This window comes from Acipenser ruthenus, unplaced genomic scaffold (assembly GCF_902713425.1).
Source record: "Acipenser ruthenus unplaced genomic scaffold, fAciRut3.2 maternal haplotype, whole genome shotgun sequence".
Classification (NCBI taxonomy): Eukaryota; Metazoa; Chordata; class Actinopteri; order Acipenseriformes; family Acipenseridae; genus Acipenser; species Acipenser ruthenus.
The window spans coordinates 1-18,206 of NW_026708767.1; the positions used below are offsets into that span (position 1 = coordinate 1).

The following is an 18,206-nucleotide window of genomic DNA, read 5'->3' on the forward strand; positions in this document are numbered from 1 at the left end:
TTAGTAAGTTGTACAGCGGGTATTTCCTGGCCTCGTTGAATAGATGCTGTTTGATGCTCAGCAGGGTCGCCTCTCGCAGGCACTCCAGGGTCACCAGCACCCCGTTGGGCAGGCAGCAGTCCACCAGGATCCGAGGGGGCATGAGGTGGAGCCCCCACAGCTCCCCCGACGACGGCCGCGGGGGCATGCTGGGATAGGTCCTCCAGGAGAGGGGGGGTACTCAGAGAGAGGGGTGCAGCGCTACAGGACAGACACCAGAGGGCACCTGCGAGACACAGAGAGAGAGAGACACACAGAGAGACACACAGAGAGACACACAGACACACACAGAGACACAGAGATACACACAGACACACAAAGAGACACACAGACACACAGAGAGACACACAGACACACAGAGACGCACACACAGAGACAGAGACACAGAGAGAGATAGACACACACACACACACACAAGGAGAGACACACAAATGTTATCTAAATGGTATTCTGGAGTATATTTATTTCAGTGCTGACTGTGACAAATGAATAGAAGATTGTTTTAACTTGCTGTTTGGTTGGGAGAGGATACACACACACACACACACACTGAGACACACACACACGCACTGAGACACACACACACGCACTGAGACACACACACACTGAGACACACACACACTGAGACACAGTGGCAGGAATAATAATAATAATAATAATAATAATAATAATAATAATAATAATAATAATAATAATAATAATAATAATATATTTGATAACAAAAACAATAAGAACCACATAACAAACAACATTATTAATAATACTTTCCATAATAATAATAATAATAATAATAATAATAATAATAATAATAATGTCCGTTTGTGTTTTCTGGGCTGCTGATTGGACAGCGCGTCGCTTCTCTTCTCTTGTCAGTAATACCTCTCGTTTGTGTTGTTATGTGTACAGTAATGCGTGTAGCCTACACTACACGTACCCGGCGCTCATTAGACATCGTATTAAACTGCTCGGAGCTCTCTCCCTCTCTCCCTCTCTCCTCCTCCTCTCTCTCTCTGTGTGTTTAGAAAAAAAAGGTTTTTAACTCGGGGGTCGTTCTTTGTTTTTATAGCAGCATTAACAAGCAGTAAAGCCGGATTCGCTGAGCTCGCTTACTGAGTGTAATAGATTTGATATTTGAACTGCTAACGCACCCTACCGTGCCAGGGCGAGGTCGAGGTGAAGTCACAGCAGCGAGCGTGCGCGTTTCCAAAGCGTCCAATATCATTGTAAAAAAAATAATTCTGCTGTCTGTTCAAAGCCGATGCTTCTCTCTCTCTCTCTCTCTCTCTCTCTCTCTCTCTCTCTCAAATTCAAATTCAAATTCAAATTGGCTTTATTGGCATGACAATAAAAATAATTGTGTTGCCAAAGCACATACATGGCATAACCAACTCAAATATACAGACAAAGAATTTTTCTTAATACTAACAGTATCCCTCCTCCCTCTGTATTAATACAGTAAACAGAATCCCTCCCTTCCCCTCTATCTCTCTCTCTCTCTCTCTCTCTCTCTCTCTTTTTTAACACAACAGCTGAACAGCCGGAGGATTAGATACAGTAACAATAGGAATCTACCGACGGAAGATTAAATATTTAACGCAAACCACCGCCCCCGCGCCACATTATTATGATTATTATTATTATTATCGTGTTAATAATACGCGTGAACCAATAAGATATTTCTGGTATTGCAATACTAAAATGAATAGCCTCTCATATCCTTTATATTTAAATAGCTCGGTATTAAAACATTAATATCATATTTTTTTCCAGGCGGATTTTATTACCACCAGTCTGGTTTTTCACTAAGGTAGCTTCAAATATATTATTTATACAACTGCCCGTTTCTCTTTCTCTGAACTCACAATGAATTAAAATGACATAATGTGTGTCTTTCTTCAGCCCTGGTGGCGTTAAACTACCGGCAGCGGTCTTGTCTTGGGAAGGGGGGGGGGGGGGGGGGGGGTACCCGTTTAACTCCCAAAAATGGTCTAAATTTATCTATCTATCTATCGAAAGCCGTTTATAATTTACAGGGGCTTCATCGCTATAAAACAAATTGAGAAGACGGCAGCACCCCCTAGTGGTCTCAAAGGCTATTTTCTTTTTGTTTGCAAGAGCTATACAGTCAAGCAAGTCCGGAAAATAGCGATCTCAGCAAAAATTGCAATGATAAAGAACACGCAAGAGATATATATATATCGGTCCTGATTTTCTTTAATTTAATTTCTAGAAATCTCAAAATAGTGAACTCTATGGACTTCTAGAAGTAGCCCAGGCAAAACCTGTATGCATTACACAGGAAATCTAAAGCGATATATCTCTCTCTCTATATATAATTTACAAAATGCAAACCTAAATCAGGTCTCTGAAAGTGTGCCGTTTTGAAAGATGTTTTACAGCAGAACCCGTGTTCCCGTTTTAAGATATCTGGTGCTACCCTGGGTTTAATCGAGACAGGAGGAAGTCGTCAGTAAAACGATGTCCCTGTCTCGAAGCGTCTCCCAGGGCTGTAGAGACTCACTCACCAGAACAAGCTCCCTCCCACAGCAGCCCATCCAGCTGCTTCCCCGTGGAGACGAGGCTGTGACTGCAGGCTTACCGTTTCAGATCCAAATCGAAAACGTGTGCTTGTTCAGTTTTCTGGCTAGTTCCAGTGTCTATGTGTGCCTCTGTCTGTCTCTATGCCTGTCTGTGTCTGTGTTTGTCTCTATGCCTGTCTGTGTCTGAGTCTCAGTTTGTCTCTATGCCTGTCTGTGTCTGAGTCTCAGTTTGTCTCTATGCCTGTCTGTGTCCCTCTGTCTCTGTGTGAGTCTCTCACTGTGTCTGTCTCTGTCTCTCTCTGTGTGTTTCTCTGTGCCTCTCTGTATATGAAGTGTTTGTTCTTCACTGTAGCGTGTACAGCAGATATAATGGGCTGTGTTTCCCATTGTTTGGTCTTTCCTGTTTTTCCCCCGGCTCAGCCCTGACCTGGAAATATTGAAGTTTCCTCTCCCCTTTTCCTTGGAAGCCGAGCGCAGAGGGAGGGGGCTAGTGTTCCCATGGGCTGATAACGAACGCAACACTTTCAACACAGGTTCATTATTATTATTACTATCATTAATTAATTAATGAATGAATGGTGCAGATAGCACTTTTAAAGACTTAAATAAATAATTATCTGTTAAAATTGTATTTAAAAATTAAGTTTGTGCTACCATGTCTGTCTGCCTGTTTGCATTGTCATTGTAGTGACACTCTGTCTGCCTGCCTGTCTTTCTCTCTGTCTGCCTGCCCATCTGTCTGTTTGTCTGTCTGCCTGCCTGTCTGTTTGTCTGTCTGCCTGCCTGTCTGTCTCTCTGCCTGTCTGTCTGTCTCTCTGTCTGCCTATCTCTCTGCCTGCCTGCCTCTCTGCCTGCCTGCCTCTCTGCCTGTCTGTCTGCCTGCCTGCCTGCCTGCCTGCCTGTCTGTCTGTCTGCCTGTCTGTCTGTCTGCCTGCCTGTCTGTCTCTCTGTCTGCCTATCTCTCTGCCTGCCTGCCTCTCTGCCTGCCTGCCTGCCTGTCTGTCTGTCTGTCTGTCTGTCTGTCTGTCTGTCTGTCTGTCTGTCTGTCTGTATTATGCAGTATTTTTTTTAATGTTTTAAGTTTCATGACTGATTTATGGGGCTGTCATCAGGCTGGCATTTGAGCAAAAAAAAAAAATAATAATAAAAATAATCAAAGTAACTAAACTGGTAACCTTTAGCTTGGCTTGACAGGGCTGACAGCACACAGCTCCAGCGGAAAGAGGAAAAGCTTCGAATAAAACAAACTGAAAAGACTTCTGGTTACTTTATTTAATTTTATTTTTTTCTTAAAGAGTAAGACCCTTTTAACTCAAGAACTTAATTTAATTAAAGATGAAAGCTACACATTATGTAAAAAGACTAGCGCTCCTCTCTTACTAAAAACACTAACGAACAACCAACCAACCAACCAAATAAATAAATAAATAAATAAATAAATAAATAAATACACACTTCCTGTGTGTTACTAAAATGACCAGTCAGGAAATCAACTGAAGAGTAACAGGCTGGGATTGTGAGACGGGGTGTTGCAGTCGGGGTTAGAGGACCGCTCTAGAGCGGAACCCTCCGGCGCATTTCATTTTATTATTATAACTAAGCGCTGGGGAGAGCAGCACAAAACAATTATTCAGCTCCGCCTCTGCGCAGATGAGGGTCGCTGGTGTCGATCGGGCTGATTTTTTTGAACAGCTGCTCGGGTTTGCGTGGATCGCCGTTCTCCAGAGTCTTTCAGAAAAAGCAGCGATCATCACAAACCCTAAACCCACTATTAATAATATTAATAATGATTAAAAAAAAAAAAAAAAAATGACGATTACCAATTCTACTCTTCCTCAAACAGATAGAGCGAGAAGTCTTCCTCCTCTTCCAGCGCTGTTTCCACGGCCTGTCGGCACGTTAGGATTTCCATATCTTCATCTTCATCATCTTCTGAGAACATGGGCAGATCCTTGCCTCCTCCCCCTCCCTTATCAAACCCCTTGTCCTGCACCGGGTATCCCAGGACAGCCTTGTTTATGGAGCCCTCCTCCTCTCTCTCGCTCCCCTCCTCTCCCTCGCTCCCTCCTTCCTCCCTCAGCACCAGGGTAATGCTCTCCTCCTCCTGTACCCCCTCTCCCTGCCCCATATCTGGGCTCCCCCCTGCCTCTCCCTCTCCCTCCTCCCCTGCCCTCTTCTGTAGCTCTGCTGCCTGGCTGCTGGTTTTGCTCCAGGTGAAGCTGTACAGGGTCTCCTGCTCTGGATCAGGGGGGGCGCCCGTTTCTGTGAAGGAAACGAGAATAAAGGAAGAAAAAAAAAAAAAAAAACTAAAGAATGGACAAAGTGGTTTTTTTTTTAAAAGGTCTGTATTTCAATGTTATGTTATCATAATAATTATTTTTCTTGTATGCTTTAATATGCTTTATCAAACCTCTCTGTGCTTTACAATGCTTCCCTATACTTTACCAGACCTCTCTGTGCTTTACAATGCTTCCCTATACTTTACCAGACCTCTCTGTGCTTTACAATGCTTCCCTATGCTTTACCAGACCTCTCTGTGCTTTACAATGCTTCCCTATGCTTTACCAGACCTCTCTGTGCTTTACAATGCTTCCCTATGCTTTACCAGACCTCTCTGTGCTTTACAATGCTTCCCTATGCTTTACCACACCTCTCTGTGCTTTACAATGCTTCCCTATGCTTTACCACACCTCTCTGTGCTTTACAATGCTTCCCTATGCTTTACCAGACCTCTCTGTGCTTTACAATGCTTCCCTATGCTTTACCACACCTCTGTGCTTTACAATGCTTCCCAATGCTTTACCAGACCTCTCAGGGTTTTACAATGCTTCCCTATGCTTTACCAGACCTCTCTGTGCTTTACAATGCTTCCCTATGCTTTACCAGACCTCTCTGTGCTTTACAATGCTTCCCTATGCTTTACCAGACCTCTCTGTGCTTTACAATGCTTCCCTATGCTTTACCAGACCTCTCTGTGCTTTACAATGCTTCCCTATGCTTTACCACACCTCTCTGTGCTTTACAATGCTTCCCTATGCTTTACCAGACCTCGCTGTGCTTTACAATGCTTCCCTATGCTTTACCCTCTCTGTGCTTTACAATGCTTCCCTATGCTTTACCACACCTCTCTGTGCTTTACAATGCTTCCCTATGCTTTACCAGACCTCTCTGTGCTTTACAATGCTTCCCTATGCTTTACCAGACCTCTCTGTGCTTTACAATGCTTCCCTATGCTTTACCAGACCTCTCTGTGCTTTACAATGCTTCCCTATGCTTTACCACACCTCTCTGTGCTTTACAGTGCTTCCATATGCTTTACCACACCTCTGTGCTTTATTACACTTTGCGGTGCTTTTACTATGGGACACTTTTATAAGGGTTAGTTTACCATGGTTTTTTTTTTTTTTTTTTTTTTTAAATATGCTTTACCTCACTGTGCTTTATTACGCTTGCTGTGTTGTTGTTGTGGGAAGCTTTTATATATAAGGGGTGTTCTGTAGGAGCACTATGCAGTACATGTTGTCTTTGTTTGTGTGCAAGTCAGTGAATGCAGTGTGTTGTTACCCTCTCCTCTCCTGCTGTCTGGACTCCTCTCTCCCCCCGGCACCCTCTGGTCTCTGGTTTTCGGCAAAGCAAACTTTCTCACTGGAGCTTTCAGGAAAAGAACACAGAAAACCCCCATTACAGGGTTCAGCATTTTCAAGCAATTAGCTCTCTGTGCTTTACAATGCTTCCCTATGCTTTACCAGACCTCTCTGTGCTTTACAGTGCTTCCCTATGCTTTACCAGACCTCTCTGTGCTTTACAATGCTTCCCTATGCTTCACCACACCTCTCTGTGCTTTACAATGCTTGCCTATGCTTTACCAGACCTCTCTGTGCTTTACAATGCTTCCCTATGCTTTACCAGACCTCTCTGTGCTTTACAATGCTTCCCTATGCTTTACCAGACCTCTCTGTGCTTTACAATGCTTCCCTATGCTTTACCAGACCTCTCTGTGCTTTACAATGCTTCCCTATGCTTTACCAGACCTCTCTGTGCTTTACAATGCTTCCCTATGCTTTACCAGACCTCTCTGTGCTTTACAATGCTTCCCTATGCTTTACCACACCTCTCTGTGCTTTACAATGCTTCCCTATGCTTTACCACACCTCTCTGTGCTTTACAATGCTTCCCTATGCTTTACCAGACCTCTCTGTGCTTTACAATGCTTCCCTATGCTTTACCAGACCTCTCTGTGCTTTACAATGCTTCCCTATGCTTTACCAGACCTCTCTGTGCTTTACAATACTTCCCTATGCTTTACCACACCTCTCTGTGCTTTACAATGCTTCCCTATACTTTACCTGACCTCTCTGTGCATTACAATGCTTCCCTATGCTTTACCACACCTCTCTGTGCTTTACAATGCTTCCCTATGCTTTACCAGACCTCTCTGTGCTTTACAATACTTCCCTATGCTTTACCACACCTCTCTGTGCTTTACAATGCTTCCCTATACTTTACCTGACCTCTCTGTGCTTTACAATGCTTCCCTATGCTTTACCAGACCTCTCTGTGCTTTACAATGCTTCCCTATGCTTTACCAGACCTCTCTGTGCTTTACAATACTTCCCTATGCTTTACCACACCTCTCTGTGCTTTACAATGCTTCCCTATACTTTACCTGACCTCTCTGTGCATTACAATGCTTCCCTATGCTTTACCACACCTCTCTGTGCTTTACAATGCTTCCCTATGCTTTACCAGACCTCTCTGTGCTTTACAATACTTCCCTATGCTTTACCACACCTCTCTGTGCTTTACAATGCTTCCCTATGCTTTACCAGAACTCTCTGTGCTTTACAATGCTTCCCTATGCTTTACCACACCTCTCTGTGCTTTACAATGCTTCCCTATGCTTTACCACACCTCTGTGTGCTTTACAATGCTTGCCTATGCTCCCCCTGTGCTGTATCGCAGTGTGCTGTGCTCTCACTATGGGACACTGTTATAAGAGGTGTTGGTAATCTTCTTGTATATTGTTCCCTGCAATTCGTTACCTTTGTGAGCGGAGATTTCCAAAGGCTTGTTTTCTTTCGTGCCGAATCGTGGCTCGCTCTTGCTCTCCACCTTCTCCTCTGACACCTTCCCTCCTTTCTTCTCCTTTCTCTCGCGCCGAGCTTTTCCGAGGCTCAAATCTTTAGTAAAAATAAATAAATAAATAAATAAATAAAGTTAAAGTGAGAAGTGAGAGTCATGGACAATTTATATAGACTTACAAACACTTTTTTTTTTTAACTGATCAGAGCTAAGAATAATCTGCACGGGTTACAATAGACTTTTCCAGGACCTCTATTAACGGACCTCGACTTACCTTTCCCTTTGCTGAGTGTCTTCTTGCGCTTTTTAGATGGCTTTGGTCGATGCTCCTACAATAAAAAAAAATAAAAAAACAGACTCAGTCATTGCTAGTGTAACGCGCAGCGAGTGTTGAGTTATTATTATCATTATTTATTTATTTGGCAGACCCCTTTATCCCAGGAGACTCACACAGGTGTTACAGGGCAGCACAGGGTTACAATGCAAGCTTCATATTGAAACACAGTGTAGTTTACAGCCAGTGCAAATAATAACACTACTAGAATCCAATATGAACTAGGATGCTATGTATAATAATAACACTACTAGAATACAATATGAACTAGGATGCTATGTATAATAATAACACTACTAGAATCCAATATGAACTAGGATGCTCTGTATAATAATAACACTACTAGAATCCAATATGAACTAGGATGCTATGTATAATAATAACACTACTAGAATCCAATATGAACTAGGATGCTATGTATAATAATAACACTACTAGAATCCAATATGAACTAGGATGCTATGTATAATAATAACACTACTAGAATACAATGTGAACTAGGATGCTATGTATAATAATAACACTACTAGAATACAATGTGAACTAGGATGCAGCCAGTTAGGACTCTGATGCTCTGCAGTTACGGATCCTGTCCCTCGTCGGTGAGGTGAGGTGAGGTTAAAAACTTTAAAACCACGAATGCAGACGAGCCCGGTTCTCGCCCAGCCTCCAGCCTGTTACACTATCAAATAAACCACAGCGCTCGTTTTAGCATTATTATTATTATTATTATTATTATTATTATTATTATTATTATTATTATTATTATTATTATTATTAATGAGTAATTTAGCAGACGCTTTTATCCAAAGCGACTTACAGAGACTAGGGGGGTGAACTCTGCATCATCAACAACTGCTGCTGCAGAGTCACTTCCAATAGGACCTCGTTTGTTTTACGTCTCATTCGCAGGACGGAGCACAAGGAGGTGAAGTGACTTGCTCAGGGTCACACACACACAGGGAGTCAGTGGCTGAGCTGGGACTGAACTGGGAACCTCCTGGTATCAAGCCCCTTTTCTTTAACCACTGGACCACCTTTAAAGGAGTGCTTGATATACCTGCATTACTGAATTCATGAGCTTACCTGCTGTGTGTGCTGTACTGTATCTTACCTCATCACTGAGAGAACACCGCTCTCCTCTCCTGCTGCTGTCTGTCAGGAAAATCCCCAGGACTTCTGTTAAAACAACAGAGAGAGAGACAGATAGACAGACAGACAGGCAGGCAGGCAAGCAGACAGGCAGGCAGATAGACAGACAGACAGACAGGCAGCCAGGCAGGCAGACAGACAGGCAGACAGGCAAGCAGACAGGCAGGCAGATAGACAGACAGACAGGCAGACAGACAGGGTGAATTTGTTTAAAAATCACGCAAATCTAATTTTGTATTATACAGCGTGGCCAAAGGTTTTGCTGTCGTGAGCTGCACCTGCAGTGTCGCTGTCCTCGGATGAAAGCCTCTCCTCTCCATCGTAGCGAGTTCCGAACCCAAACTGCGACAAGCGCTTCTGAAAGAGCGAGCGAGACGGGGATTAGCAAAACAAAAGGCCTCAGTCAACCTCCGAAGAAAGAAATAACACATAAAAATACAACCCCCCCACCAAGCGTTTCCTATGGCTATGCATTTACCATACTCTGGTTTGCCATGCTGTTTTTTCTCAATATGCTTTACCAGACCTCTCTGTGCTTTACAATGCTGCCCTATGCTTTACCACACCTCTCTGTGCTTTACAATGCTTCCCTATGCTTTACCACACCTCTCTGTGCTTTACAATGCTTCCCTATACTTTACCAGACCTCTCTGTGCTTTACAATGCTTCCCTATGCTTTACCAGACCTCTCTGTACTTTACAATGCTTCCCTATGCTTTACCACACCTCTCTGTGCTTTACAATGCTTCCCTATGCTTTACCACACCTCTCTGTGCTTTACAATGCTTCCCTATACTTTACCAGACCTCTCTATGCTTTATAATGCTCCCCTATGCTTTACCACACCTCTCTGTTTTTACAATGCTTACCTATGCTACTGTGCTTGATTACACTTTGCTGTGCTTTTACTGTGGGACACTTTTATAAAGGAAGAGATTAAATAACTCAATTATCTTACCTTGAGGCTCAGTTTCTGTGCCTTCTTGGCCATTTTCACAGCTTCATTCACTTTCTTACTGCAGTCGCGCTGGCCTCCCTTCTTCTGAAACTAAACAAGACAAGCAAGCCAGAATCAAATCAGAAGACACTGAGAGAGACTTCTAGTGGAAACGTTAGTCACTGAATTTACACTGAAGACACTGAGAAAGACTTCTAATGGAAACGTTAGTCACTGAATTTACAATGAAGACACTGAGAAAGACTTCTAGTGGAAACGTTAGTCATTGAATTTACACTGAAGACACTGAGAAAGACTTCTAATGGAAACGTTAGTCACTGAATTTACAATGAAGACACTGAGAAAGACTTCTAGTGGAAACGTTAGTCATTGAATTTACACTGAAGATGCTGAGAAAGACTTCTAGTGGAAACGTTAGTCATTGAATTTACACTGAAGACCCTGAGAAAGACTTCTAGTGGAAACGTTAGCCATTGAATTTACACTGAAGACGCTGAGAAAGACTTCTAGTGGAAACGTTAGTCATTGAATTTACACTGAAGATGCCGAGAAAGACTTCTAGTCACTGAATTAATCAAGTTCCTGCCAGTATTTGTTCCGTTATTTGCTGACAGTATGAGGGACACGGGAGAGCTCACCGCCCCAACGCCAGTCTCCGGTTGCTCCTGAAAGCTCTTTATCATCGACACTGAAACCCAGGCTCTGGTGGCAGGCTTACCAAAGTAAGTCAGGTGGCATTTCAACTGCAAAAACACAACCAAAGATTTATCAGTAAAACGCATGCTGACAGCACTGGATAACACATAGGGACATAGCAAGGGACACAGGGACAAAGTAAGGGACATAGGGACACAGTAAGAAACATATTTTTAAAGTGTTTTCTCCAGTCTTTAATTAACTCCTATTTAAAAAAAATAATAATAATAATAATTAAACAGTAATGTACAAAACTGAGAAACAAATAACTGGATAGTGCTTTACAGAGCTTCAGTTACACGGCTTAGAGGATTGATACCAGTCAAAAAGTGTTATTCGCCTTTCAATAAAACAGGAGTTTATTCAAGACTGGACTAAACGCTTTGAAAATATAACCCTGTGGGACCAGTGATGATGTTGCCAGTGCTCATAAGAGGCAAGAGAATGGATTTTAAAGATGGTCAGCGCTCCTTTAAAGGGAGGGGCCAGTGATACTGTTAATAAAGCTAATAAGAGGTGAGAGAATGGATTTTAAAGATGGTCAGCACTCCTTTAAAGGGAGGGGCCAGTGATACTGTTAATAAAGCTAATAAGAGGTGAGAGAATGGATTTTAAAGATGGTCAGCACTCCTTTAAAGGGAGGTGGCAGTGATCATGTTAATAAAGCTCATAAGAGGTGAGAAAATGGATTTTAAAGATGGTCAGCGCTCCTTTAAAGGGAGGGGCCAGTGATACTGTTAATAAAGCTAATAAGAGGTGAGAGAATGGATTTTAAAGATGGTCAGCGCTCCTTTAAAGGGAGGTGCCAGTGATACTGTTAATAAAGCTAATAAGAGGTGAGAGAATGGATTTTGAAGGAGTCTTGGTTTGCTCTGTTTTGAACTAGGAACTTACTGGTTCCTTGTCCGACTCCTTTTTGAATAGGAAACAGTTTCCAGTGTCGGGATCCTGGTCCACCATAGCTGGCCACCTGCAAACCAGCCATCAGTGTAAAGCTCTGGCAAAAAGCACTGCATCCCCCTATAGAATTAACTAATTTTGCTTCATAAAGTCGAATGAAACCTGCTGATTAATGTTAGGTAAACATATTGAATTACACACCGCTTTGTAGTTTTCCATATACTGCAGTTTTATCATGCATTTTCCGTGGTTGTTTATCATTGGTTTGCCATGCTTAATAATTCTTTACCACACCTTGCTATTCTTTACAATGCTTACCTATGCTTTCACAATGCTTTATAACACTTTGCTGTGATTTTACTGTGGGGAACTTGTATAAGGGTAATCTGTCTCTTATATCAGTTAACATGTCCAGTCGACCCTGTCTCTTATATCAGTTAACATGTCCAGTCGACCCTGTCTCTTATATCAGTTAACATGTCCAGTCGACCCTGTCTCTTATATCAGTTAACATGTCCAGTCGACCCTGTCTCTTATATCAGTTAACATGTCCAGTCGACCCTGTCTCTTATATCAGTTAACATGTCCAGTCGACCCTGTCTCTTATATCAGTTAACATGTCCAGTCGACCCTGTCTCTTATATCAGTTAACATGTCCAGTCGACCCTGTCTCTTATATCAGTTAACATGCCCAGTTGACCGTGTCTCTTTGTCCTACCACGGGAAGCCGCACTGCCTCGCCCACACGATGGATCCTGGCACAAGGTCAGAGTAGACAGTGCTGTCCTCTCCCCCAGACCAGCTCTCTTCAGGGGCCTCACAGCGACTGTACTTAGCGTCTGAAACGGAGCAAAACCATTCTGAGCAGGTTGCGATACGCTAATGTCACAATACGATACATATCGCGATACCATACGAAGAGATGGCAATAAAGACGCCCGTTGCATAGCAGTTTGATCCACTCCTGGTTTCGCTAAGAGTTTAATAATAAGACACACCTGTGCTTGTTGCCTAGACACACTGGGGGCTGATCAAGCTGGTAGTAAAACCTGGAATGGGCGACACTGCTGTGCAACAGGAGTCTTATTTCCATCGATGGATATGAATGTGATATGATGGTTCTAATGGGCTATCTGTATGATGGTTTTAATGCGAGCTTGATTAGCCCCCAGTGAGTCTAGGTAACAAGCTCAGGTGTGTCTTATTATTAAACTCCTATTGAAACCAGGAATGGATCAAACTGCTGTGCAACGGGAGTCTCCAACCCTGGATGTGTCTATGGAAAGGATAAGTACTGAATTAGTAACTTCACGCTGCTCACACACACCCTGCTGTGTAAACACTACAGTTGAGCTCCGTATTTGACATGCATGTCTTTTTAAACAGTGATCGTTTTATCTGGATACAAACTGCCCCCTTGAGACAGCCTGGGGAAGTGCAACTCGACTACTTTTGTAACCCTTATAAAAGTCTCCTCACAGTAAAAGCACAGCACAGTGTAACTAAGCACAGTGACTGCACGGCAAAGCATTGTAAAGCACAGAGAGGTCTGGTAAAGCAGAGGGAAGCATTGTAAAGCACAGAGAGGTCTGGTAAAGCATAGGGAAGCATTGTAAAGCACAGAGAGGTCTGGTAAAGCATAGGGAAGCATTGTAAAGCACAGAGAGGTGTGGTAAAGCAAAGGGAAGCATTGTAAAGCACAGAGAGGTCTGGTAAAGCAGATTTAAAAACATGGCAAACCAGGGTAAACTTTGTTAAATGCATAGTATAAGCATAGCGTGGGGAAACTGCAAAAATACAGACTGCTCACCTGTGTTGTGGCTGCAGGTCCAGTCCTCAGGCAGGGCTGCAGGGTCAATGCTGTCTGGCAGCTTCCTCCACTTTCCACAGGCTCTCCTGCAGCACTGCACCCAGCACTCACACTGCTCTGCGGAAACCATTCAAACAGGCGCTCACAAACTGTAAGCAGGGCTTACCTACCAGCTCAAAGGCACAGTTCACTGTAGAATTTAACCAAATGTTCTAACGCATGACATCATTGCACAGCTATGGCTGCTCTACCTCTTTCATCCCCCTCTTCTCTTTGCTCATTCTTCTTCTTCTTCTCTTTCTTGGGGGTCAGCTGGTCAGGGTTTCTGCTCCTCTCTCGGCCCCCAGTCTTGTGCAGAGGCAGCCCCCCCGCTTTCTTCTTCCCCTTGCCCGAATCCTTGCCCCGATTTAGGAATTTGGTCTCTGAAAATTCTGCATCGTCCCTGGAAAACAAGAACACACGACTACATCACGTTCTAGTGTCAGGACAAACGCTGGCCTGCTCGACTCAGTTTAGTTTCAATAACACTAATGAAGACACTAGAGCCCAAACGCTGGTCTGCTTGACTGAGACTCTTCTAGTTTTGCCCCTCTTTTAGTTCTTACCCTTTGCAGTGTTGATCAATGCTGGCTTGCAGAGACTCGACTTCATTTAAGACTGTCACGGTGTCTTCTGTAAAAAAAAAATTTTAAAAAAGGAGACAGGATGTGACGACGGAGACAAAAAAAACGATACACAAACTGAATCTAAACATCAGCAGCAAGATCAATGCATGACTCTGATATCGGAGGTTAGTTGAAAAGTCTTATTATTATTTATTTCTTTAGCAGACTCCTTTATCCCAGGCGACTCACACAGGTGTTACAGGGCAGCGCAGGGTTACAATGCAAACTTTATATTTAAATACAGTGCAGTTTACAGTCAGTGCAAATAATAACACTACTAAAATGTTGAAGCTGACACCCTGGGATCCTTCAAGAAGCTGCTTGATGAGATTCTGGGATCAATAAGCTACTAACAACCAAACGAGCAAGATGGGCCGAATAGCCTCCTCTCGTTTGTAAACTTTCTTATGATCTTATGTAAAGTACAATATGAAACACTGTGTATGGTGTTACCTTTTAAACTGTGATAAAAAATGTAACTGTCCCTTGTTCTTACTTACCAAGACAGTTGTCCAAGCCCTGCTGCAGTACAGACTGAAAGATTTCATTGTATTGGCTGTCGGACAGAGGGGAGCTGCACGTCCTATACACCTGCGCAGGTAAAGACACAATCGGTACGGCAAGTCATACAGCTCCGATCAATCTAAACAGAAGTGGGTTGCTGTTTAAATATTAATCCTGCACCTGTATAGTTTTACTTACGCTTTTAAAAGACGAAATAAAATATATATATAAAAATAAAAAATAAAAATAAACAGCCAGCAGTGCTCAAATGTTGAAGCACTTAAAAAGAAACTCAGTAAAAGTTTTGGCGACACAAACGTTTCAGCGAGAAGTCTTTCTGGGAGCGAAACATTTATTGTTAAGTTAGTTTTTATTTCTGCATTCAATTTAACAGTAATTAAAAAAAAAAAAATAATATATATATATATACACTTGAGCAGTGGTTAAAATGAGGGGGGGCCCAGCCGCCCCCACCCCCCAGCTAAGGAAATCGCTAAGGAGAGCCCCTCCCACCCCAGCTATATGGAACAAGGGGAGCTGAAACGACATTATAGGAGAATTTTTGTGGAGGAGCTACAACGAGGCGCACACGATTACACTGTCCTGTTAGAGAGTCTGGTTTTCTCAAAGTTCCCTTTCCTTTTATCATTTAAACTATCTTTTGGAATTGAATTCGGGGACCTGCAAGTTTACAGAACCATCTCAACCCTTCCTCTCTGACACACACTTACACTGCCGGGCCTGTCAGTCTCTCCCTCCCCCTGCTCTCTGGGCGCTGTCACCCAGCCTCTCCTCTCCCTCCGTCTCTCCTCCTTCGTTCCTCTCTCTCCATCCCCCTTTCCCCTGCTCGGTTTACCCCCCTCGCTCGACTTCTTTTTCTCTGTGACACCCTCCCCCTCTCTCTCTCCCTCCTCCTCCTCCTCCACTCCTGATTTGATCACTTTCTCTCTTTTCTTTTTCTTTGTGACATGCTCCCCCTCTCTCTCTCCCTCCTCCTCCTCCTCCTCTGATTCTGTCACTTTCTCTCTTTTCTTTTTCTTCGTCGTGCTCGCCTCCCTGTCAGATTCCAGATCTTTCTCTCTTTTTTTCTTCTTGGGCAGTGCCTCCTCTCTCTCTCCCTCCTCTGATTCTACACCATCCCCCCTTTTCTTTTTCCTCGTCGAGTCCCTCTCTTCCCCTCCCCCTGGAGCCTCCTCTTTTTTCTTTTTCTTCTTCTCTCTCTCTCCCTCTTCGTCGGAGCCCGCCGTCTTCTCTCCTTTCCTCTGCTTCTTCTTCTTCTTCACCTCTTTCCCCTCCCCTCCCTCCTCCTCTCTGTACGACTCAGCTTTCTCATTCTTCTTTTTCTCATGTATGGCCAGAAATGTGGACTCTCTCTCTCCAGCCCCGTCAGATTCCTCGATGTTCTCTCTTTTTATCTTCCTCTTCTTCACCTCTTTCTCCTCTCCTCCCTCCCCCTCCTCCTCTCTGTACAGCTCGACAGCTTTCTCTTTCTTTTTTTTCTTCTGTACTGTCAGCACTGTTTCCTCTCTCCGTCCCTCTTTGTCAGATTCCTCTGTTTTCTCTCTCTTTATCTTCCTCTTCTTCACCTCTTTCTCCTCTCCTCCCTCCTCCTCTCTGTACAGTTCTACAGCTTTCTCTTTCTTCTTTTTCTTCTGTACTGTCAGAAATGTTGGCTCTGTCCCACCCTCTCCCTCTCTTGTGCTCCTCTCCTCTCTTCCTCCCTTCCTCTCGGCCTTGCTCTTGCTCCCTCCTTCCCACTCCCCTTTGATCAGCGGAGCGAATCTGGGCTTCTTTGGCATCGCAGGCTTCCAGTTACCTAAATAAAACAAAAATATTTAAACATGTACTCCACGGCAAGCTCTCCCTAACTATCCCCACAGTAAAAGCACTGCAAAGCATAAGCATAGGGAAGCATTGCAAAGCACAGAGAGGTCTGGTAAAGCATAGGGAAGCATTGTAAAGCACAGAGAGGTGTGGTAAAGCATAGGGAAGCATTGTAAAGCACAGAGAGGTGTGGTAAAGCATAGGAAAGCATTGTAAAGCACAGAGAGGTGTGGTAAAGCATAGGGAATCATTGTAAAGCACAGAGAGGTCTGGTAAAGCATAGGGAAGCATTGTAAAGCACAGAGAGGTCTGGTAAAGCATAGGGAAGCATTGTAAAGCACAGAGAGGTCTGGTAAAGCATAGGGAAGCATTGTAAAGCACAGAGAGGTCTGGTAAAGCATAGGGAAGCATTGTAAAGCACAGAGAGGTCTGGTAAAGCATAGGGAAGCATTGTAAAGCACAGAGAGGTCTGGTAAAGCATAGGGAAGCATTGTAAAGCACAGAGAGGTCTGGTAAAGCATAGGGAAGCATTGTAAAGCACAGAGAGGTCTGGTAAAGCATAGGGAAGCATTGTAAAGCACAGAGAGGTCTGGTAAAGCATAGGGAAGCATTGTAAAGCACAGAGAGGTGTGGTAAAGCATAGGGAAGCATTGTAAAGCACAGAGAGGTGTCGTAAAGCATAGGGAAGCATTGTAAAGCACAGAGAGGTCTGGTAAAGCATATATATATATATATATATATATATATATATATATATATATATATATATATATATATATATATATATATATATCAATTTTGCCTCAACATTTCTACTATAACAGTACTCATTTGAGTTACACATTTTTACAACGCGGTAAATGAACGATGAAATTGACTTTTAGCGATGGTCAACATTTCAAACTCAATGTAATAGTTCTATATGTTGTTCCGGTAAAAAAAAAATACAAAAAATACAAAAACATTAAAAATAAATAAATAAATAAATAAAGTGATTTTTTGGTCTAACCAACGTGTACAGCCAGGAACGTTAAGATGATAACATGCCAATACAAACGATTAGACCCGTAAATCGAAAATGTCCTTGCTGTATTTCAAATGTTATATTTTGCAGTAGTGAGGGTATCATTGGCTGGTACAACGCCAATAATTAATACGATTATGCTTTCACGTTGCATATAGGCCCTCCTCATCCCGAATATTTTTTTTTTCAGCCCAAAATTTACGAGGTTACGTTGAAGTAAAAAGTTACAGTATATTGATTTCTTACATGAAAATTGCGTCAAACTATTTTCTTTCAAAACGTTACCTCACAGCCCTGACTAGTGTTAGTAGCATTTCAGTCAAAATATTTCGCAGCAGTGACAGCGATAAGACTTAAAAGTTTAATAATAATAATAATAATAATAATAATAATAATAATAATAATAATAATAATAATAATAATAATATAAACAGTCTTCAGTTTATTTTTTAATTGTTTATACAATTTACAGTTAAGATGTTACCGGCTAGTCTGGCGTTAATTTAGATGAGCGCCATTTAATTTGTATTCATTACAAGAATTACACACAATTTCTTCACAAACTTTATTTATTTATTTATTTATTTATTTATTTATTTATTTATTTATTTATGTATTTTTTTCTTTTTTTTTTTTTTTTTACCGTAGTCCTGCTCCATTCTCCTCACGACCCACAAC

General features: G+C 42.6%; 1 protein-coding gene across 1 annotated transcript; it reads right to left on the bottom strand.

Moving 5' to 3' along the window:
• Positions 1-3,829: 3,829 nt before the first annotated feature.
• Positions 3,830-16,479, bottom strand: LOC131735829 (zinc finger CW-type PWWP domain protein 1-like). The gene is made up of 16 exons (XM_059021719.1): positions 15,998-16,479; positions 15,412-15,628; positions 14,677-14,767; positions 14,117-14,183; positions 13,763-13,953; positions 13,512-13,628; positions 12,420-12,540; positions 11,696-11,771; positions 10,744-10,848; positions 10,106-10,195; positions 9,426-9,504; positions 9,110-9,174; positions 7,936-7,990; positions 7,622-7,759; positions 6,144-6,230; positions 3,830-4,841 (listed from the first exon to the last, which is right to left on the bottom strand). Exons 1-16 carry the CDS (start codon positions 16,477-16,479, stop codon positions 4,405-4,407), a joined length of 2,418 nt encoding a protein of 805 aa, XP_058877702.1. The 3' UTR covers positions 3,830-4,404.
• Between the last annotated feature and the right edge of the window lie 1,727 nt (positions 16,480-18,206).

Excerpts from the sequence above, each read along its gene's own strand:
- LOC131735829 (XM_059021719.1), bottom strand. The coding sequence starts at position 16,479 with ATGCCAAAGAAGCCCAGATTCGCTCCGCTGATCAAAGGGGAGTGGGAA. Across the intron at positions 15,629-15,997 it reads AAGAATGAGAAAGCTGAGTC|AGAGAAAGTGATCAAATCAG; the intron begins GTACAGAGAGGA and ends GAAAAAGAAAAG. Across the intron at positions 9,175-9,425 it reads CGAGGACAGCGACACTGCAG|AAGTCCTGGGGATTTTCCTG; the intron begins GTGCAGCTCACG and ends TTGTTTTAACAG.